Genomic DNA, 24,128 nt, shown 5'->3' with positions numbered 1-24,128 from the left:
AAAAACTTACCAACTTTTGAAATTAAAACAAACACCAAAAATCCAGCAACACTTTTCTCTTTGTGCTCAACAATATCACATTAAGCCTAATGTAACAATATCAAGTTCCAAACAGATGGTGTTGCTTTCTCCAGAACTTTCAAGGACCCCCTCTTTACCCATAAACAATAGCAAGGCTTACTCTAGACTCAAAAAATGATTTCCTATCATACAAGCGAGTACACAGAAGGCTGTGTGGGTCTCTTGGGGAAAGGCTCACCTCCAGGGCTTCTTCTTGGGAGCTGTATCGTGGGCAGAGCTTCAGGAGGCCAGAGGCACCATCAAGCACCTCACAGAGCTCCTTCAGGAACACCCCACAGAAAGGAACCACTTTGCAGCCGGGGATGTGCAAGGCTCGGGTCACTACCTTCTTGTACTCCACGGAAGACTCATGCTGAGCCATGGCGTCTTTCAGGCTCCTCATGGTCTCGATGTCAGACTGGTCCATGAACTGCCACATCTTCAGAACTTTCCTTGACCTATAGCAAATAAATAATATACATATATTATATATAAGCCTGAAGGGGTGACAGCATAGCTTACATTATGTAGACAAGATTCCATACACGTTTGCTGTCATTTGCCTTTTTGGTGCTCTTTCTGTGTTCGTTCTTATTTATTTATTTATTTATTTATTTATTTATTTATTTATTTCAGATTTCTATCTTCAGTTGGTATCATAGTGGCACAGATGGTATAGAAGTAACTAACCACTTTCCGATTAGATTTAAGGCCCACTCTAGGAGACAGAAAGGAGTACTGTTACAGGAGCCAAGATCTCATGACTAGATAGATCCTAGACCTAGGAAGGCACCCACCACTATTATTTTACAACATAGTAATAAAATGACTCCTAACGGTGTATGGCTATACCCGTAGATCAGAGCATCTCTCAACCCTTATCAGGAAAACTTCTTCTTGTAGCAGATGACAATTAGCACAGAGACCCCTGATTGCTCAATCAATATACACAGAAGAAGAGACTGTGAAGTGTTCATCCCTAAAGGGGACATTCATATCCTACCCATTCCCAAAGCTCAGGGGTTTTCATGGAAAATTAAGTGGAAAGATCGTAAGAGAGAAAGCTAGCAGATAGCATCGATGAAGTTGTCTTCCAGATAAAACAGTGCAGGAACTCCGAGCAACAATGACAACATGCACAAGAGCTGTGCATGTGCCAGGCAGACAAAAATCCCAGCATGGAGGGTGGACAGTAGGCACAAAATCCCACTACTAGCTAAGGAGCTAACAGCATTTGGTAGCTGCTGGGAGAGGGGAAGTCAGTTTTCTTTAATAATGTGACCCTTGGTAGGTTGACCACATTCCAAGTTGGGCCTTATTTCTGATTAGGTGACACAACTGGCCTCCATGTGGTAAGGGGAAAAAAAGAAGAAGAAATATCAATGTTGTCTGGGAAGGGATGGGAGGAGGGAGGAGGATGGTAATAAGAGGAGTTGGGAGAAAGATGGATATATTCAAAACACATTGTATTAAATTCTCAAAGAATTAATAAAAATATTGCTTAAAAAAAGCTAAGTATGAGCTCAGGATTATGCCTGCAAGGAGTATTCCTCTCAGGTTTCTGCTCCAAGTTCTTGTTTGTGTTCCTGCTCTGACTTGTGACGGAGTTAAGACCTGGAAGAGTAAGCCAGATAGTACATTCCTTCTCTAAGTTGCTTTTGCTCAGAGCTTTTATCACAGCAACAGAAAGGAAAGCAGAACACATGGTTCGTACGGATATTTCTGAGGCTTTGTCCCCAGAGAGTCTGTCCTATATGTCCCTCCCGATCTTTGAGTCCTTCAGTGGCATACACCAAGCTCGCTAGCGTAGACAAGCAGGAACAGCTCTTTGCAGAGTGAAGTTTGACCTTAGCTCCACACCACCTGAGGGACCTGGTTTTGATGTATGATTCACAGAACAACTATGAAATGGATTTTTTTCCTAGTTTGAAACTGCTGCTGAGATCACCAGGTGACACCTTGGCTGGCATCTTGAGAGCAGTATTATGGCATCATGTGGGGTGTCTGGACTGCCCTGTCCTCAATGCTTTTTTGTCTTCCCTTATCCCTTGCAGGGAACCCAGATAGTTGGAAACATCCCTATGGTGAGTATCGTGAGAAGGTTTATGTGAAAAGCACGATCTTAGCCCCTGGGGCTGAGTGTGTCAAGTGGACTCCTTGGACACTCATCCTGGGCAGTGTGGATCATGGTCTACTGTGCAACTCTTACCTAAGTATGGGCAGCTCGCAGGAGTTGCACAAAGGCTCGGGGAGAGATGGCTCTGCAGATGCTTTCTGCCTTTACGGGGTTGACAGGGCAGTGGGGGTGTCTCTCGTGAGTCCAGCCAGAGTAGAAGCTGTGGAAGGAGCTGCGCTTGGACTATTTATTTATTTACTTATTATTTTCTTTGTGAGAGGAAACAATTTTATTTCCCACAAAATAAGGACTAGCTCCTTGGCTTTTTAAAAGAACATTTTATTGATTCTTTGTGAATTTCATATCATGCACCCCAATCCCACTCATCTTCTCCCTTCATATCTACCCTCTGCGCTCACAGCTTCCTCTCCAAAAGAAAACAAAAAATAAAAACAAACAACCCCCCCAACACACACACACACACACACACACACACACACACATACACACCATGTGTGCCACAATTTATCCTTCTGTCTTTACTTGCTTTCATTGCAATGAGTCATTGGTCTGGTTCAAGACCTCTTGACTTCTGCTATACCATTAATACTGGTAGCTCACTGGGAGTCCTGTTGCCCTGTGTCATTAAGACCCTGAGGCTTTGCATCTGCAGGACCTGGGTCCTTCACATGTTCCAGTAGTTCATAGATAGAGTAGGTTGGGGTGGGTTGACTCAGATTCCTGGATCAGGGCCTGAAACGGTCATGGAGCTTGGGGCTATCATTAAAAGCCTGCCTGTCAGATGAGGTGACCCCTGAATCTAAGAGAGAGTACCCTATGACAAGAGCAAAAGCCTGAGAATTGAGTGGTCATTCAGAGTGTACCACACTTTGACAGATATGTTTAAACATTTGGGATATTCTTACTTCCTGATGGGGGTGCTATTTTAGAGGGTTTTGGAAATTTTAGAAGGAGGAGACTAGCTAGAAGGTTATTGCAGGCAGGGTTTTAGGAAAAATACCTTGTCCTTGACGAGGTTTCTGTGCACCTCCACCAGGTTCACAATGAGGGAAAGAAGCCTTTCCAATACACACTCCCAACATTATCGTCACGTTCTGCCCAGGCACCAGTAGCCCAGCGACACCTTGGAACCAGGAGTCAAAAGTAGACGCTGTTCCTCCACATCGTTCTTTACACTAGTCAATACTAGCGAGAGGCCCTTACGGAACAAGAGGCGAGCCGACACGGAATCACTAGGAAGGAACTCTCACACCATGCACCTCTGTGACAGTAGAGATGCTTACAGCCAATTGCGCCTTCAACTCCTGGTCCCTCCCTCTCCTCTCTCCTCCTCTCCCTTTGAGGGGCCAGGGCTGTGGAGCCTGACCTGGTAAGTGTCCAGGGTGTCCAGGGAACTGACTAAGAGCTATCTGACTAGAAAGAGGAGCCTGTCCAGATCACCAAATATCCTTACCTGAGGCCAGCCAGGAACTCCATGACAGCATTGTAGTTGCCCATGTTCCAGCAGCATTTGGCCACATGCACCAAATAAGAAAAGACTTCCCGCTTCTCCTCCATGGAGCCTGCCGTGAGGATCAGCCATGTTACCCAGGAGCTCACCTGGAAGATGGATGGCAGACATTCACTGAAGACATAGCCCAGAAAAGTGACTAATAAATATATATTATATATTATGAATATTTGGTGATTATATATATATATACATATATATGTATACACACATATATCTATATCTATATCTATATATGAAAAAAGAGTTAAACAAAAAAATCAATTTGGGACCAGAAAAAGAAGTAAGCAAGGAGCTCTAATGTGAAACGCAGATCCTTTGCTGCTTTGATATGGCTCCTAGAGAATCAATATGTCTGCATCTTCATTTCTATCTTAAAAAGGCAGAGAAGGGTAACCATAAAATCTCTCTCGATATACACGATTCCTTAAGAGTATATAAAAACATGGCCCTGGGATACTCTTGGCTGATGGAGATGAAAATTAAAGACAGTCAATGCATTTAGCCCATACTTTGAAAATATCTATCAGGCGAGAAATGTATGATATCAGGACTGGTAAGATGGCTAAGCAAGTAGCAGCCCCTGTCACCAAAGTCAGACAAACTAATTTTTATCCCTCGTATCCACATGGTAGAAGGACAGAATAAAATCTCTAAAGTTGACTTCTGATCTTCATGTGCCTTCTATGACATTAGCTCATGTGCACACATGCGCACGTGTGCGTGCGTTTGCACACACATACGTGCATAAATTTTAAAAATCTTAAAAAGTATAAAATATGTAGTGTAAGTTGATGTCTTTATGCAGGAAGGCAGGTACAGGAGGGAATGAGACCTGTCATTGGACGAGAATGTAGGATGGGTGGGAGGAAAGTTCTAGAAAGAGGAGGGGGAGGAGCTGGGAGAACATGGCAGCAGATATTAAGATTCTTCTCTGCGCATAGATTCAGGTTGATATGAATATTTTAAAGGGAAGGATTTTGTGCAGTCTAGATGGGCAAATTATATCTTACCAATTGGATCAGAGGTTATCGTGTGGTGTGTTCTTTCATGTGGTGACTTAACTGAGTTCAAGAGAAGGTGGCGGGACATACCAAGCCCCCCACAGAATTGGGATGTGTATGCCTGGTGTGATAACAATCCGCCAAGGGAACTGTGAGTGAAAACAAAGCAGCATGGCAAGGCACCACACAGGAATGGCTCTTGGACCGCCTGGGTTAGAGAGTACCATGGGGGCCAGTGTGGAGCTGCTGAGATAAATTAGCGATAGTTCCTATGGCCCGACGGGAATTAATGAGAGAGTGACTGCCCAGGTCAGAAGGAGCCGGGGAGAGAAGCTCGGAGCAGGAACTGGTCATGCCTCCTATTTTTTCTTTTTATACCACAACAGTGTAGTACCAAACAAAAAATACAAAAATATTTTGGAACAATCTCTTTTTTCCAAATTAATTAATTAATTAACTAATTAATTAATTTTACATCCCGATCACAGTTTCTCCTCATTCTTCTCTCAGTTCTTCCATTCTACCTCCCCTCCATTCCCCTCCCCTCACTGCACCACTCTTCCTTTGTTTCTCTTGAGAAAAGGGAGGCCTCCCATGGATATTAGCTAGTCCTGGCATATCAAGTTGCAGAAAAACTAGGCTAGTCACATCTTCTCCCACTGAAGCTAGACGAGGCATCCCAGTAGGAGGAAAGGGGCCCAAAGGCAGGCAATAGAGCCAGAGATGGCTCCTGCTCCCCTGTTAGGCCATGCTACACAACTGTAACATATATGCAGAGGGCCTAGTTTCTAGGTCTGTCTCATGCAGGCTCCCCGATTCAGCCTCTGGGAGCCCCTATGGGCCCAGATTAGTTGATTCTGTGAGTTTTCTTGTGGTGTTCTTGACCACTCTGGCTCCTACAATCCTTCCTCTCCTGCTTCCATAGGATCCCTCAAGTTTGGAGCCATCTCTTCCACATACTAATCTACTCTATTCTTCAAATGACAAAAGGACTGGAAGAGTAAAAACTAATAATTACAACCGAAGCCATCCTAAGTACTTTGACCATCACACCTCATATATCTCTTACAGCAGTTCAGAGTCAGGGATGATTCGTACCCACAAGAGGTTGCTGAAGATCCCCAGGCAAAATAGGTAGCAAAGGCTTGCCTTGGACTTGGGGTTGACATTTGGTGGCTGTATGAATGAACATACTGGGAATCTCATGCTTGCTGGCTCTAACTCCAGGATGACATTCTTCTACTGTGACTTGTTTCTTTCTTTCTACCACAGTATAAAATTTAGTAATTCACATCTACATCCCATTTCTGACACTTGGTATTTAAATGATCCCTTTCTGCTCTGAGATTATTTCACTATTGTTCATCCTGGTCTTTGGCCACAGCTGTCCAAGTTGAGCTGCTTTCTCCACCTCAGCTAACTCGTGGGAGGTTGACCAGTTGTCTGTTGTTGACCGTATTAGTTGTGGTGCAGGTTAGCAACAGAGGTAAACCTAAGGAACAACTCTTTCTTCAGTCTGTGAGAGAGTGCTGGCTGAGCAGAGTTCGTGGTGACGCGGACATCAGAGGAAATAGGAGTTCAAGGTAAAGAGCACACTGCCCACAAATGGACACAATAAGAATTAATGATGTTTACTGTCGGCAGCAACCATAGAGGGATGGCCAATGCCAGTTTTCAGATCTAGAATCTTTGGCTTGCCATGCCCTGTGTTTGATACCCAGTATCACAATTGAGACAAAAGAAATTAAACAAAAAAACAAGAATAAAACAAAGAAACCAAAAGAGTGTTTGTCTCAGAGGAGAAGCATTCACAAAAAATTTTCTTATGAGGCCCTGATACTTAAAAACCAGCACTCTCAGCTTAGTACTCTTTCATTCAGCTGATGAAAGACCACAATTTCATTTTACACATGGTCCTGGGTGGATTCTCCTAAGCCAGTGGTTCTCAACCCGTGGGTTGAGACCTCCTTTGGGGGTTGACTTAGCTTTACACAGGGGTTGCCTAAGATCATTGGCAAACGGGGAGATTTACATTACCATTCATCAACAGTAGCAACATTACAGTTATGAGGTAGCAACGGAAATAATTTTATGGTTGGGGTCACTACAATGTGAGGAACTGTATTAAAGGATTGAAGCACTAGGAAGGCTGAGAACCACTGTCTTAAGCACGCCATTTGGAGCTACACATTTGAAGGCAGAGGCATAATGAAATAAAAAGCAGTTACCCTAAGACAGTTAAAGGAAAATCACCACCAACAAAACCCATCCCAAACTACAATGTATAGGATAGACACTCAACACCTCCTTTTGACCCCTCCATACAAACAAGTATGAAAATGGTGGCAACTGTGTGGGTACTGATTAAACATGGCTACATTCTGGCAGTTGTTCCACTGGAGTAAGAATCCCTTTCTGATATGAGCTGAAGTAAAACCTGTCACTCCAACATCCAGGAGGCTCTGAACATGCCCCTCTGTTACCTCCTCGCTCTGAGGGATGCTAACCTCATGTAAAATCAGAACAGATGTGGAATCAGGCCACTAGGACAAGCCCTTCCTACAGCATCCGAGGAATTCTATGGGGTTCTTAGCTCTGAGCTCCCTGGCAGTTGCCAGCAAAATCACCTGCTTGTTCTCCAAGTCTGTTTCCTCACCATGCAACAGTCGGTTTATGAAACCTTGGCTCTGCTGGACCAAGAAGAATTTTTTGCCAGCAGAGACTGGTCGTGGTTTTGTGCAGCTAGCCAATTCTTCCTTTAGCTTGGTTTGTGTTTGATGGACCTGAACCTAGAATGGGAACCAAGTCAAACTCTTCTTTACAAGTAGAAACAGGATTCCCAACACTTAAAATGGTTCTTCAGAGTCACCCAGCTCCTGCCTGAGACCACTGCCTGCCTGAGTCCTCTGGTTTTAGGCCAGTGTTGAAGGTCACTGGAACTATTCTATTCCTACCAGGCAGTGAGTGGAAAGGGTTAATCCTCACCCAGGAGTGGCCTTCCTCCCAAAGAAGCAGAACCCACCCCTCCTGTGTGTCCCAATCCTGATCACGCACACAGATTTATTTCCTATCAGTCAAATCGTTTCCCATACGCTTTCCCACATGCTAGGGAAAAAATAGCAATACTGTATTTCACATGGAAACATAATTTAAACCAACTGTTCCATCCCTGAGTGTGAGTCCCCAGGGCCTCTGGTTGTTGAGATTGCATAAGCACTGTTATCATAAACTCCCCGCCCCCTCATGCACACACATGCACGCATGCGCACACATAGCCCACATAGCTTACAAACTGCAAGGGCAGTTCTTACAGCTCAGAAAAGTTTCACCATCTCAATCACAAAGAAAAACATAGCACATACAGTGTTATTGCTCTACTACAGGGAACACCCAGAGAACGGGGGTGTTATCTGTAGCAGATTATTTTGCCTGATCTCAATGGTCAGCGTGAATAAGCAGAGAGTCAGATTCTTGGATTAATCCATATATATGCAAACATGGTCTGTTGATCGAATATTTGTATGTGCCTGTCTGTGAGAGTTTCTGTGTGAGAATATGCGTTAGATAGATCCTGGAAGCTATAGTTAACAGGACTCCAGGACTCATGGTTATGCAGAAATCACTCCCCACTGCTAAGCCATCTCTGCAGCCTCTCAGTTTAAAGCTTATTCCAGAAGGTTCCTGCTTACTCTGATGATCCTAACCCGTGGATCATGGCCATAGCCTAAAGCTTCTCTACAGTTTCTCCTTTCCAAATATATCCCTCCCTCTCTCCTTCTCTCCTTTCTCCTTCCCTCCACCCTTTCCTTTCTCTCTCCCTTCTTTCCTCTCTCACTTCCTTTCTTCCTTTCTCCCTCCCTCCCTCCCTTCCTTCTTTCCTTCCTCCCTTCCAACCTTCTTTTCCTTCAATACTGGAGACTGAATTCAGAGCTTTGCATATGCCAGATAAGCACTCTACCCTTAGCTTACATCCACGGCCAATCTTTATTTCGAGATAGGGTCTCAGTAAGTTGTTTAAGCTGTCCTTGTACTTACAATCCTTACACCTCAACCTTGGGTATAATTATAGTGGTATGCCGGCATGTGAGACATAATTTCTGTCATTACCATTGTTATCCTGCTCCCCTTCTGAACTTGTGGGCCTAGCCAGATTGAACATCTTGCCCTCTCTTCCCACATCAAGTACCATATTGCTGTACCATAGTCCAGTCAGGAAGAAATATTCTTGCAGTGTTCAGTGATCTTCCCTTGGTCCATTATGTCTTGTATAGACATAGGTCTTCTATACAATAAGATATTTCTCTTGGCCACAGACTCAAGTCCATTCTCCAGTTTTATCTTACCTTTCATGCCCTTACTTTTAGAATCAAACCAGGCTTCTGTCCATCTCAGGGACCTTGAGGTGCTACTCCTCCTATGGAAGGCTCCCTCCTACCCAACTTTTTAGCTCATTTCTACTTATCCCTTAGGATTTCCCCCTAGATCTGTCATCAAGATCTCACCTCTAAGACTCGCACCTCAGAAGGGCCCTCATTGACCCTTGTCAAGCTGTGCTCCCTCTGGTGAGAAGTCTGTAAGTAGAGAGGACATGACTGCCCACAGGCACCCTTCTAGATCATGCATCCCCCATAAATCCATGCTTCTCATGTTCAATGACCAAATGGTCCCAAGCCCATCTCCAGGTCCATAAATACCTTTCATGAGTCTCAGTCCTTCTGACTGACCGTAAACCATAAGGGGTCATGAGGTGGCAGTGGGGTATGGACAGACTTGATCTAGAAATCTGAAATGTCTATTTACTGGTACACAAATCAAGATGGGAAGATTGGAGAGGCCAATAATTTAGACCATTTTTGTTCTTATGCCTTGGGCCCCAGAAGGAGGGGGTAAACTTCCCTTTAGGAACCTGACAAAGTTATCACTGTTTTTAAAGGTACAACTGACTTCCTTTTTGAACCATGTGTAGGTACTTACAGACCTGAAAATGGGCTTGGGACCATTTGGTCATTGCATGTGGAGGCATGGGTTGACAGAGAATGAATGACCTAGAAAGGAGCCAGTGCCCCATACCACCCTGACCCCAGCACACATTTGGTGTTGTATCCCATGAAGGCAGATGTTAATCCTGATGTGTTTACAGAAGTAGCCATGTCAGAGCCTGCCTGAGACCTACCATCTCCAAGTCTAATGAGATGAAGCAGAGGAACAAACGAATGTCACACCTTGTGGGAAGGCATTCTCTGGGTCACCTGGTGCCTTCCATTCAGTTCCTTCCTGTTCTCTTTGACTTACTATAGGACCTTACAGCCACAGTTGGGCCGTGCTGGCTTCCCACTGCACGCACGTACATCTGGTTTATTTTTGTTATGTTTGTGTGCCTGGCTTTCACAGGAGTCTGTTCTGTCTGTCTCGGCAGACCCTGAGTTCTCAAGGATAGAGACCATCATTCCCACATTTCCAGGGGATGCTTGGTGCCTCTGGCCAACAGAGGGACCATCCAAAGTCCCAGGAGACCGTGGGTAGAGAGGATTCTCAGAACTCAGAAATTATATTTGGGAAAAGCCTAAGCACTTCCTATCGCTGTTCCCAGGTCCAGAAAAGGAGACAGGCTAATTTCTTTCAAAGGTTTTTTAATATGCCAGTATAAATGTAGTCAGAAGGACCTGTCCCCATGGCTATCTGGTCACTCTAATGGCAAAGGTTGGGCTCAAATGGTGAAATATATAGAAGTCAATGAAAGTCGGACAAAGCTCCTTCCCAGTAGCGAAGATAGGTAGAGCGTATACTCATTACCGCCCTAGACAGACTTAGGTAGCCCACACGTCACTGCACATATCCATGTGATCCTCAAAGGTAGGACACTCAGGTGGGGATCACTGGTGTTGGTAGTGTCTGTTCAAAAGGCCTCACCCAGTCTTAGAAATCAAGCCCTCTAGGGGCAGGGCCTGGGAATCCGCATCTTCAGATAAACTCTCTGGTGATTCCCAGTTGCACCAGAGATTGAGAACGAGTACAGGTACTCAGTGTCCTTTTTTGGCACCCTGGGATGCTGAGTAGAGCTCAAGCACAGTGCCTATGACCAAGTCTCACACTTCAAAACAGATGCTCTGGCCACCTCATTGTCCGAACTACCTGGGTCCACTTGGAAATAGAAAGAAGAAGCCAGAGGCAAGCAGCAAGGAGCAGGAGTATCACAGACATCTAAGGTGAACATAGCTGCACCTGACCTCCAGTTCCACCTCTTCAGGTCTCAGAGGTAAGCTGCCTAGCTACTCTGGGCCTCAGTTTCCTCCTCAGTAAAATGGGCACAAGAATCATCTCATAAAGTTACTGTGAGAGTGAAACAGCCTTTTGTGTGTAGAGAAGAACTGGATGGATGTTTTCTGGGTGACCATGGCAGCAGCTGCTGCTATGGCTACAATGAACCTTGTTATGTGAGTGATGGAGTGGCTGAATTCCAGATATAGACCTCAGAGACCCAGAAGAAAGAATTGCTAAGTCTCACGTCTTAACTACAGATCTTCTGGTTAGACCAGAAGAATGCGTGAGCACCGTGAACCGTTTCTAACAGGATAACTCTCAGGTTACCTCTTCTTTCCTTGTTAGGAATGGAATGTTAAAGTTATACGTTACCTGAACTTACTCATTCAGATTCCTAGACCCAGCCATACCAGAAACTCTGCAACTACTCCATATATTAAAAAAAATCTTCCTGGGGGTGGTTGAGCAGTTTTTAATTGAGTTGTGGTTAAAACACGACTGGAAACAAATCCTAACAAATCTTTTATGGTTTAAGGTAATTCTCCCTCTTCTAATAAATGCTTGCTATGCGCACCATGCTGGACCAGAGTAAACAGCACTAGAACTTGGAGACTTGTGGGAGAAAAATCACAAATAATGAATTAAACAATATTTCATTGGATTAGCTCAAGATCCCATTTGCAGCATCTCTGGAAGTCTGGTTTTTCTACCCACTCTGGGTCCCAGTTGACTTCCTGTGACGGTTTGAATGAAAATGGTACCCATGGGTCATATGGAATGGCACTACTTGAAAGGATTAGGACTTGTGACCTTGTTGGTGTAAGCGTGGCCTTGTTGGAGGAAATATGTCAGAGTGGGAGTGTGGTGGAGCAGATGGAGGGAACTTGGAGATTACAGAAGCTCAAGACAGGCCCAGTGACTCTGTTCTGCTACTTGCTGAACCTGATGTTTCTCCATTTCTTCTCCAGTGCCACGTCTGCCTTTGTGCCACCATGCTTCCTGGCATGAAGATAATGGACTAAACCTCTGAATTGTAAGCCATTAAATGCTTTCCTTCATAAGAGTTGCCTTGGCCATGGTGTCTTTTCACAGCAATAAGACTCTAAGATGCCTCCCAAGGCTGTTCACATCTCTGTGTCAATATCATTCTTTTCACACATTTTTCATGGCTGTGCACTTGTTGGAAACTGTTTGAGGCATTGGGCAGAAAGGACCGGACAGAACGGAAGAACCCTCAGGCTGCATATTTTTCCCTGGGACTCGGCCAGTTGTGTATGCATGTCCATTTTCTCTGTACTGTTAACTTCCTAAAGGGTAAGAGCGCAGTTTGGCCACCTTCCTACTTCTGAAAGAATCTCTTGTCCGTAGTTAGCCAAGCACAGTGGTTTATCCCTGAATGCTTCAGCCATGAATTCCTTAAATACTGAGAAACTGGGTCTGCATCCACAGTTACTCAGTGGTTTGATATCAACTCCTGAGCATGTTCTGTCTGTGACACCCAAGCCTCGTTTACGGTGAAGCAGGCTTGGGAGGATCCCCAGCAGCTATGAGGCAGCATTAGTCTTCCCTCTAACCACAGCCAGAAAGATTGAATGGGTCATTCAGTCTGAAGCTAATCATTGAAATGGACATCAAAAATAAGACTCATCTCATGCATACCTTATTTTATAAAAGTATGTATTGATCAGAGCCGGGGCCTCATACATGTTAAGGTTTTGCTCTATCATGAAGCTACATCTCCAGAGCCTCTTCGGTTTTAAAGATCGTAATTATAAGAATAATATGTTAGATATGTTAGACATGTATTCATGAAAGACACAACATTTCTTCTATTTCCCCAGCCCTGCAAGCTGATACTGACATTGTTCCCATTTTAAGATGAGGAACCCACTGTTCAGAATGGCTTCACAAGCATGATGTACAAACTAGGAAACAAATAAAATGAAAGATGTGTTTTTAAACTACTAGGCTCTGATACTTTCCTTCTTTCTTATAGGAATCGATAGTGAGTTATTTATAGCTTTGAACCTTGGAAAGCCATCCTGAGCTCATGGTTTAAAAAATGCCCCTCATCAATGACTTTGGGGAGGCTACAAGGTCTGAGAAGTGCAGTTGGTTAGGTCTCATTCAGAGGCAGAATGGCGGTGTTCTGAAGGCACAGGGATTGTGGATACTTGGTCCTGCTGGTTGCTCATTAATGATCTATTTAGTCACCCTTCTATCTCTGACCTCAAGAACAGGGCAGGGACTCCCCAAGTTCCAGAATCTTGAAGAGGAATGAATGAGTGGGAGAAGGCGTGTGGGAGTGCAGCCTGCAACTTACTCCCAGAGTCACGACTCAAAGAGATCAGGTTGGGTCTATCATTGTCTCTCTTGGTTTATATATTAAACAAGCAGAAAGAAAGAAAGAAAGAAAGAAAGAAAGAAAGAAAGAAAGAAAGAAAGAAAGGAAGGAAGAAAGGAAGGAAGAAAGGAAGAAAGAAAGGAAAAAAGAGAAAGAAAGAAAGGAAGGAAGAAAGAGAAAGAAAGAAAGAAAGAAAGAAAGGAAGGAAGAAAGGAAGAAAGAAAGAAAGAAAGAAAGAAAGAAAGAAAGAAAGAAAGAAAGAAAGAAAGAAAGAAAGAAAGGGTGAGCAGTTCAGTCACAGAGCTTGTATGTGTCAAAGGTGGGGTCAGCCCAGGCAGGTTGCCCCAAGGGCTCCCCATGCTGGACTTTTACTGGTCTGAGTTGGTTCTTGAACTCTAGTGTTTTGTGGGTGAAGATCTTGAATCTCTTTGCTTCACCCTTCCCACAGATACGGTTCTTCACTCAGGTTTGCTCCTGCCTGCCACCTCTGCAGCCAGACTCAAGCATCCATTTGTAGTTCTGAATAGAGAAGAGTGAACGGGGGGGCCTCAAAACCCTCTCACACCCATCTTGTCTCCAGTCCCTGACTCTTTCACCTCCATCCTTCCAGTAGGTTTCCAGGAGTCCAAATACCATCTCCTCTGGGAAGCCCACCCAGATTCACAGAGAGCTAAGAGGCCCTCTGTGCTAACATGACTTACTGCTGCATGGAGCTCATGACACATCATAGGAGATACCTGAAGGAGATACCTGAAGCAGGCTTACTTTGCTCATGTCTCCCAGCACAGGTCTGACAGGAGTGGGAGGTGCTCCCAAACATCTCACTTTGTGTTATTCATGAAGCATAGCGGTTGACTCTCTATTAATGTCTCAGAAGACAATACATATGCTTGGACAGACCGGAGCACTGGTAGATGTGGTACAAAAAGTAAGGCAAGGCCATTGACCCCAGACCTACCACAATCACCTGTCAGTTTGCTCTTTACCCCCAAAAAACTAGTATTGGGGGATACATCCAGGGAGTCAAGACAGAGGGCTGACAGATAATTTGGACCATCCTAGAGGATTCTATTTCTCTGAGATACTTTAGTTCTGGAGAATGAAGGTGGTGGAAGATGTCTCATTTTTTTTTTCTGGAATGGCTTTGGCCCATTCATTCAAACGTCCCCTGGCCAAGTCTCTAGACTGGAGAAACTACTGGCCAGAGGTCAAATTTCCTGGGGAAGGGGAATGAGAAGGGCCAGGGGCTTTGGAGGTGTGTTGTGAATGGGAAGCCCAGAAAGTCATTACATCATTTGGTCATTTGGTATGAAGTACAAACTCTCAGCTTCTGCTGTGCAGATGTTGAGCAGGGAGCTGGGGGCTACGCCTCGACCAACACCCACAGTCAGAAGGGGGAGACAGAGGAACAAAACTGTCTGCACCTGTTGGCAGATGTTCCCCTCAGACAGATCTGTGGGAAGAAACTAAAGACACTGATGTTTCCCAGAGATCAATTACCCCCTGTCCCTGCTAGACATGGGGATGTGTTCTAGACCACTGAGAAGAACAGTTAGCTCTTTCAGTACAGGTACACAAGGGGATTGGCCATACCAACCACTGGGGAGACACATGTGATGAAGAGAATCCCAGCCTCTTTGCTTCTCTTCCCATGGGCAGAGAACCCATGTAGGAGGTAGAATATTGTACTGGATGGCAAAGAACACAGGTCTTGGAGTCCAAACCAGAAAGGTTCATTTCTTGGCTCCACCTCTCATTACTTTTGTGACCTGGAGTGAGCTTTCTAACAACCCTGAGATCAAAATTCTTCACCTATAAACTAGGCATAATCAAATGCCCTCTATTTTAACAGGCGGTGGTTAATAAAAAGATAGTATGTGAAAAGGGACCCAGGGCCCAGAGCCAAGTGCATCTCAATAAATGCCAACCGGTATTGATAATTAGAAATCATAAGTGGTTCCTTCTCTGCATTGTAGACCTTATGGAACACCGAGACTTTTTTTTTAAATTACCACTGCAGATTCACTCCTCCCAAGATTAAGATCCTCCAGGAGAATGAGTCTTCCTTTCTCTTAAAGAGGCTGGGAAGGAGAAAATAAAGGGAAGCAGGAAGAGGGGGGAAAAAACCTTCATAAAAAGCCTACCAGTTAGGGCTGAGTAGATGGTTCAGTGGTTAAAGTGCCTGTCACTCAAGCTTGAGGACCTGGTTTGGATCCCCATGAACCTGTGTAAAAAACCAGGGGTTGGGATTACATGACTCTAACGCTAGTGATGGGGGTAGGGAGGAGTACAGACAGGCAGATACCTTGTAGCTCATTGGCCAGCCAGTCTAGCCTAATTGGTGGGTTTCACATTCAGTGAGACTCTGCCTCAAATAGTAAAGTTGGAGAGCTGGCTAGGTAGCTCAGTGGGTAAAGGCATTTGCTGCCAAGCCTGACAACTTGAGTTTGATCCCTGGGACCCAAGTGTTAGGAGAGAACTTACACCCACAAGTTGTCCCCTGACCTCTACAATAGTACCCTGGCACATAACTACACACATATACTTACACATATAAATAAACAGATGTGGGGCTTTTGGGAGGGGCTAGTTTTTAAAGATAAAGAATGATCAAGAAAAGACACCAGACATTAAAGTCTGGCCACTGTGAATGAAAACACACACACACACACACACACACACACACACACACATACACACACACACACGCGCGTGCGCACACACACGAGCACATATACCACAATTCTTCCTCCAACTCCCCAACTTAGATTCACTGTTGAAAGTTAAGCTTGATGGCTACAATATTAGTAATGTTCAGGGTGCAGTTGAAACTGAGGCCTCTTTTTCTCCCACCCTCCTACTCCTCCCTGCCTCTCTCATACACACACACACACACACACACACACACACACACACACACACACACACACACACAAATAAACTTGAAATTCCCCCATGTTCTCCATGTAGTAGGTGCTTGGTGAATATCCCAGCAGCTGTTATCCCATCCTGCTCTGAAGACCCCAGACAGAAATAGGTCAGCAGTGTTCTGATGTAATGTTTCCCAAACTCTGCTCCGGGGCACATGCTCTACCAGATGTTCCACATTTTGTGGAGAAGTGTCTGCGACCGTGTAAGTTCAGGAAACACTGGGATTAGAACAAGATTTTTTTTTCTGGCAAGATTTCTTGGAACCTTTAAGATGCTGAGGAGAATGATGAATCTTCAAGGAGGGGTTAGCTGTGTGTTCCCTGTTCCTGTGGCTATGTGATTTTTTTTTTCCTTCTAGGAGCTAGAAGAGCTTGGAATGTGGGCCTCTGTTCTCTCTGAGTTCCTTTCACCTGGTGTGGACACAGCCCAGGGCACCTGCCCACTGGCATTCTTAAAGATCTGATACCTGCATCTGGTGTCCTGAAAACATAATTTCTTCATCACTAGAAAACTGCCTGGGGCGGGGGTAGCTTTAAGAGGTTGGGAAGTCAGGAAGGGCAGCATAGCCTTTTATGATTGGTGCTACAGATTCAGAATCGGTGTGTCACTGGGAATAATTTTAAATCCAAGATGCAAAGGAAGATATTCCTTATAATTCAAAGTGAGGAGGCTGAGGCACACAGGGTGCTGTCGTTCCGTAGTCAAGACAACCATGAGGCAATTACACAGAAAATGGACCAGATCTTACCAGGGTCTATGATACAGCAACTACTCAGCAAGGGCTTTAGAATGCTGCAATTTAAAAAGGCTTAGATCTTCTCCTTTCCTTCCTCCCTTCTTTCCTTTCCTCCCTCCCTCCCTCCCTCCCTCCCTCCTTCCTTCCTTCATTCCTTCATTCCTTCTTTTCTTCTTGATAGATAAACAGGAAAAAAAGGTTAAGTGTCTTAAAAAGGTCACTCAGCAAGTGTCAGTGTTGGGCTAGGCTCCAGGTATTCTGATTACTGAACATCTTATAAGTATAACCTGCTAGGTTTCTCTGTGAAGAAGTTCTGATGCACTTGCCCTCCCTCTGTGGGTCATCAAATGAAGGCTCAGCTGGGGAAGTGGTGCGTGCCAGGAAGATCCGATGACGAGAAAGGTGATGAGGGTTGGGAATGGCTGCAACTGCTACAGATAACCAACTTAAGTTAGTGGCAGTGCCTGGGCAAAAGCCTAGCACAACAGGCAATACAAACCATGCCCTGCTCAGGGCCTGCCAGGACACAGCTCTCGAAGGTCTGGTGGTGGTGGTGGTCAGCAGTGGTGGCAGTTGCTGGGGCTTCAACTTCTGCCTCTAGCTCCAGTCAGAGAGGAAGATCAGCTGTGCCCTCCAGACTGGGCTATGGAAGGAAGAGGGCCACGGAGGGTGGAGGTAGGACAAAACTCTAGAAGGGAACTCCATGAACACCAGGAAAGAATTAATAATGCAGCCACCAATTGTTTTAAGTACCCATGGCAGAGAAGGAAGTGACCAAATGTTCCCCAGGCTTCCACAGGGGAGGAAGGCAGCAGCAAGAGACCCTGAGAACCTTCTGGTTAGGATCTGCTTTCAAGATGGGAGGGCACAGCTGTCAGCACCCACAGTGAATTAGGGGCTCTGTGGGCACACTCAAGGTTAAGAGCTGCAGGGGTTCAAAACCTCAGTCCTCAGGAGGCTGCCATGAGGTTCAGACCGAAGAGGAAGGGGATTTATGTTGGAGACTGGGGCCATCAGCTGCAGGATTAAAAGGGATCAGTGGAAGCCCGCTTGTTCTCTGCAGCAGTCAGTCAGAGGTTAGAGGCTTGCTGACAGGCTCTGTGAAAGTGACAGATTGCCTGGGGCAGGGCAGTGCTGTCTACAGTGACAATGGAAAGGTTTTATAGATCCTCCCAACAAAGTGTGGAGCAGCTAAACTCACAGCAAGCTTTCCCCATAGAGAGGGGTAAACACCAGCCTCAGGGGTAGAGTATTTTATACCTGGTTCAGGCAGTCACTTTGAAGACATACATTCAGGGAAATGTTTAGAGTTTAGATGACAGAAACAGATAGACAAACAAAAACAACATTGAAGTACTACAAGATGACATCAATTAAAAAAACAAACAAACAAACAAACAAAACCCCCAAAACCCCTCAGGCCAAACCCAAACAATGGAGGATTGCAGTTTTGGCTTGCTGACTTGGGCAGGGCAGATGCTCTATACCAGGTGCAGCCGGGGATCCAATGGTGCTGGCTCAGCTCTAGCGTTTGCTAAACACGCAATGCCTTTTCTTAGACTCCTTCCCTTGTAGATTATGAGTAGAGTAACAGGTTTAAAGGGAACAGCATGGATGCACTCTCTGTCCTTAAAAACCCAGGAAGAAGCTTAGCTAGTCTTGTTAATAATAGTAACTGTGTAGCCAAGAACTTCTAACTGTGGCATTTGGACCAGTGAGGCAGCCACCCGCCACATGCTGTTCCTTTACATTTGTAAAGGACAACTTTCAAGCGACACATCACATATCTTCTGCTGGCTATGTAGTGTCCCTCCCAAGCTCTCTGCTAGACAACATCATTTCTATACTCAGGCATAGGATATGCCTACGTTATACTTAGCCCAGGTTTCAAATTCTACAGCTTTATTTTTTCTTCCCAAAGCCTGGAAAGAATCCAGTAGTAAAGAACAGTGCTTTTAGGTCCAAGAGGCACCACAGGCAAATTTACAGGTGTAAAGAAGAAAACAAGAGTAAATTGTGCTATTGGTTGATGAGAGTAAGGTGTGTAAAACGAAAACTGTCTGAATATTGAATATTTTCATAAAAAGCTAACAAAGGAATGCCTTCCTCTTTCCTCCTATTTTTCTAAGCATTTGGCAATGGTAGTAAAGATGTAAATGTTTAGTTAAACACTCTGCAGAGACGAAACTGGCACTCATAGTTTTTTTTTCTTTTTTTTGCCTCTAAACTACAAATAAGTAGACCCAGCCTTCTATTAAACACATCCAACACCTGCGGCGTATAAAAATCTGGCCTAAATTTCCTAAAATCACTGGACCTGTCTAGTAATTTAATGATAAAAACCAGATGTTCTGGTTTACATGCCCTGGAAGAAAAGAAACATACAACCTTACAACGAACACTCACCACTGTAAATCTGATTAAACTCCGTGCCAAACATGGATTGGAAGGAGAATGAGGTTTGAACAAACAATCCTTTAAAAAGTATTTTTTCAAAGCCACTTAAATGTCCTAGAAAACTCCTGAAATGGGAGCCAGCAATATTTACCTACGTTCCATGCCTGCAGTGCAGTATTAGCTTGGGGTCATGGACTAGCGCTCAAAGCGGGGAATCATGGCGGCATAATTAATATGCAGCTCTCTCATCTGGGTTCTGAAGTCTGAGCAGAACGGCTTTGGAAGCTCTCACAAACGGCAGACCCATCTGGAGACCAGGGGTTCTTCAGCGTAGCACACGACCAAACCATTTGGGAAAGCTCTTGAGAATTACTCCACGCTGCAGAGTCTGCGGTTTTGCGATCTAATGCTACAGATTGGGAGAAGGGAGTACACACCGTCCTGGTACAGGTTTTCTGAGTTATTCTGATGAAGACAGGAAATCTGCGTGTGGGGCCTTGGACCTAGATGTGCACAGGAGTTCAAATGAGAACATGAGTCCTCAGAGAGTGGGATGTGGGCAGAGGAGTTGCCTGCATTTCCAGAGTTCCCACATGCTGCCACGTAGTAGCATTTTGTCCTCAGGTCTCTTTGGTCTCCTCTATCCTAAAGCTGCCACTGTCCCCTCAGTCCCATGTCCTGGTGGCATTTCAAAGCCTACAGGCCTTTCATTCTGTTCGTTCTGTCTGACATTCCTCATGACCAGGCATAGGTGATGTCCTGCTGTTGGGAAACTGGTGGATGAGAGGGCGCTCTGCTTACTGCATTGCCCCGGACAACACACGACAGAGGTCAGGTGACAGAGACCAACTTCAGTTGGGGATAGGAATCTTCATTACCTGATCGAATCTTCATAGACATCGATCTCTGTGGTTTTGCAGCTTATCATGTTCCACCTAATTTTTTTTTTTTTTAATTTCTGGAACTCTTTTTTTTTTTTTTTTTTTTTTGGTTCTTTTTTTCGGAGCTGGGGACCGAACCCAGGACCTTGCGCTCCCTAGGTAAGCGCTCTACCACTGAGCTAAATCCCCAGCCCCTCTGAGCTAAATCCCCAGCCCCATGTTCCACCTAATTAAAACGCAAGCCCCACAAGGGTCAGAATTTTGTTGGGCTATTACTACAGGGCAAAACGATGCGCAGCGCCCTGTCAGCCTTTCTAGAGGAAGGACTGAATGAACAAACAGATGGTATTGAAAGCACTCCCTCAAAAAGCTACCGCAAGGGCTGGCTGGCTGCAGAACACAGGAAGAGTTTGTGTCCCATCAGGCTGGATCAGAAGAGCCATGCTTGGCAGCCTACCTGTGACATGTTATTCTACTCGACAGGGAACCAAAGGCACACTTGGGGCTGCTCACCTTGAAAAGGATCTAGGGGTGCTACCCTAACCAGAGCAAAGAGGTTTAAAGAAGGTCTGTTCCCTAGTTGAGTTGGCCAGGTAGCACCTACCACCAGACTCTTTCTGTGTCCTTCCTTTAGTTGTTCAGCCGTCTGTGGAAAACATCAAAGTGACAAGACTGACCATGCTTCGTGTGTTAAGCAGGCATGATCATATTTCCATGCAATGGTCCTTAACTTCGGTCTCTTTCCTTGTCCCATTGCCTGGCCTTGGATTTAAATTTCATCATAGAAAGTAATGTACGCTTACCAAAAAAAAAAAAAAAAAAAAAAAAAAAAAAAAAATCCAGCAATACAACATCTCGTACAGTAGGAAATGGAGTCTCCCCCATTCTCACGTTACTACGGGTTACCATAAAAATTGAGCTCCTTGGCTTCGAGGCTACTGTGGCCTGGGCACTGGAAAGCTGGTGGGAGGGAAGAGTTTTTTACAAATCTGGATTGCTTTAACATGCAAAAGGGCTTGCCTGGAATATCAATATCAAACTCTCTGCAGCATATCACACTGGCTAATGCATATGGAAATCCAGAGAGATGCTCTAAGGTTCACACCAGGCATCCATTCCTTAGATTCTCTGGGCATCGCCCCTTGGCCAAGAAAGACTATCAGTGAACAGATACCTGGGCAGGTCTGTATGAGTGCATCCGAGTACTTAGAGTCATGCTTTGAACACATCCTCTACTAAGGCTCAGTGTAAGACACAGCCCAAGGGAGATTCATGCTGCAAACACCTCTGCCTGCCTGGAAGACACCACCTATGAGCCACAGGGCACACATCTCCAGGAGCTCTAGGTGGCATCGTAGATTTTCTGATGTGGCATGCAGTTGCCCCCTTTCTTTCCTTCCTTTTTTCCCCCTTCCTTTCCATCCCCTTCTTTTTTCCAATGATGAGAACATTAGCCATCATCATACTTTGTTTTGTTTTCAGGAAGCTCTGACCAACTTTGTAGTCAGGGACATCTATTTTCTTTTTTTCAAGATTCTAGCCCTTTCTACTCTATGACTTTTGAAAGCTTCCTTAAAGTACCTTTTCCGCCTTTGCAAGTAGAAGGAAACATAAATAAGACACCAACAGTTTGGTGTTGCCATTTTATTATTTAGAAGAAAGAAAAATAAGAGCCAGTAAAGCTCCCTTCGCTAAAGGGAAGAACAGCTGGTTTAGTGGAAGGACTTAGACAAAGATCTGAGGCTTCTTGTCCTTCCTGCTCCATGAAACTATTTCAAACCAGGGACTAATATGTCTTCTGCCTTCACGTGCTGTGACAAGTCACTAAGCTTGTTTTGCTCTTTGCTCTCTCTGTTCCTGGGGAGGGCAGCCAAATATGGGCCCAAATGCTCTTCCCTGGATCACCACCATTAACACAGAGGAAGGACAGCCCAGGAAGGAGAAAGACACACCCTCACGTCTTTATTTTATTCTGTTGCTTTTGAAATGGAAACATCGTATCTATGTCAACAAGACAAACCTTGCACCTTGGTCCTTCCTTCAGTCTCCACCTCTTGTTTGCTGGGATGAATCATCCATCGCACTCAGGTTCTGAGAATTAAGCCTAGAGCTTGCAGGCTAGGAAATGCTCTACCAAGCTGCACCCACAGCCTGTTTATATCTATGTATGTACGTTTATGGAGGCCCAGAGCTAGCGACTTAGCAAGTCCGCGTGGGGCTTTAGGTATAATTGTGATGCCATAGATCAAGCAGCTTTAGGGATTAAGGTGTTCCTTATGTTTACATTTTATTCCAGAAGTGTGGTATAGACTCATGGGAAACTAAGAGACAAAAAGTTTATTGCAACCAGAAGAACTCTATATCATATTTAGAGGCTAGGGTTCATAACTCAGTGCTACAGATGTGCTTAGCATGTGTGAAACTCTGGGTTCAACCTCTAGAACCACAAACACATGAACACAATGGTAGGTAGGTTAGACAATTCATGTTTAGTTGTATAGAAAAATATGTCAAATGTTAAAGGAGTCTAGGGACATGCTGACATAGATAAATATTCAGGATGGACTGATAGGAACTTATGATGTGCTACCTATAGAAAAGGGGCTCACAGTTGGGAGCAGGGTATGTGACAGAGCCATAATCCACCTGAAGTGTCACTTTGTATGGGAGCTTTGAAGGAGCCCATACTCCCCTGGCTCCAATAATTGCTTTGCCATTGACCATATATGTCTGGTGAGTTCTTGAGCTTCAATATCTCGTCGGCAATATGGGAAGAACTCCAGCTAGGACTGTGAGGAGAATGTGGCAGGGTTTCACAGAGCAGTGGAGCACGCAGCCCAGTGCCAGCTCTGAGCATCCAATGATTTGCTATCAGTTGGTTGTGAGTGGAGTTAGTGCCGCTGTTGTAGACAGTTAAACCTATTTCATTTTACCAACGAGGCAAGAGTCACAAAGAGAAACCTGAAGGATGACAGAGACAGATGTGACTCTGTGAGTCGGGCTGCTTTGGAGGTGAGGAGGTTTCAGCCTGCCACCCAGATGGGACAGTAACCATCAAACAAGCCAGTGGATGAATGCCACAACTGCCTACTTCTGCTGTGCCTACACTGACTTTCCTCACAAGGAAAAAGTTCCTCCAGGCTTTCCTCACAAGGTCACCAAGCATAAATGGCCAGCTGAGCACAGAGTTGGCCACATGACCTAGAGAAACACTGGGTGCAGATTCCAAGTACCATCCAGGAAAAGAAACTGAACAAGAGGGTTGTGAGGTGGACTGTGGGAGAGCCCCAGCTTCTACAGGACGGTGGTGGTGGAGTTCTTAACTCAGGCTGACACAGACCCCTCTAGATCTGAATGTAACACATGTTGTCAGAATCTTTCTTATAGGAAGCTCAGTAGAAAGCAATGGATGGATATTTCGTTACATTAGGCTGTGATGGTATCACTTAGATCTTGCCCAGCAGGGACAGAGTGCTTGCCACCATCAGAAGTTAAGATGATAAAGGGTTCAGGCGTTTACTGTGTAGACCAGTTCTACACAACAGTTGTATTAGACAACCATTAAACAGTCATATTAAGCAACGTTTATAAGTTGGTGTTATTTGCTGTAATTCATTAAGGTGAAAGGGAAAAGTAAGTAACATCTGAAACAAGCTAAAGCTGGATTTTCTCTTTAACTTGGCAGAAGGACAGACCTTTGGTTTCGGGCCTGATATTTGAAATGGTGATCTCCTGTCTTTAAAAAAAATATTCCTCTGTATTTCTTTCAGTTTTAGAAACAGACAAACCATTTGATACCTACAATCATCTTTTTCTTTGTGTATCTCAGTGAGAAGCAATAAAATGTTCATAATAAATACTTCATGT

The 24,128-nt window shown here is 44.7% G+C and overlaps 1 protein-coding gene across 2 annotated transcripts in view; it reads right to left on the bottom strand.

Moving 5' to 3' along the window:
* The window catches only part of Plce1 (phospholipase C, epsilon 1), a 307,957-nt gene that overhangs the window by 91,774 nt on the left and 192,055 nt on the right, over positions 1-24,128 (bottom strand). For both annotated transcript variants that reach the window (NM_053758.3, XM_087571504.1), the window contains 2 exons: positions 3,651-3,796; positions 260-518 (listed from right to left, as the gene is read on the bottom strand). In NM_053758.3, coding sequence (NP_446210.2) covers positions 260-518; positions 3,651-3,796 — 405 coding nt within the window. The remainder of the gene's footprint in view (positions 1-259; positions 519-3,650; positions 3,797-24,128) is intronic.

This window comes from Rattus norvegicus, chromosome 1 (genome assembly GCF_021556685.1).
Source record: "Rattus norvegicus strain SHRSP/BbbUtx chromosome 1, alternate assembly SHRSP_T2T, whole genome shotgun sequence".
NCBI lineage: Eukaryota > Metazoa > Chordata > Mammalia > Rodentia > Muridae > Rattus > Rattus norvegicus.
Note: the sequence above shows the minus strand (reverse complement) of the source record. Positions and strands in the feature narration are given on the sequence as shown.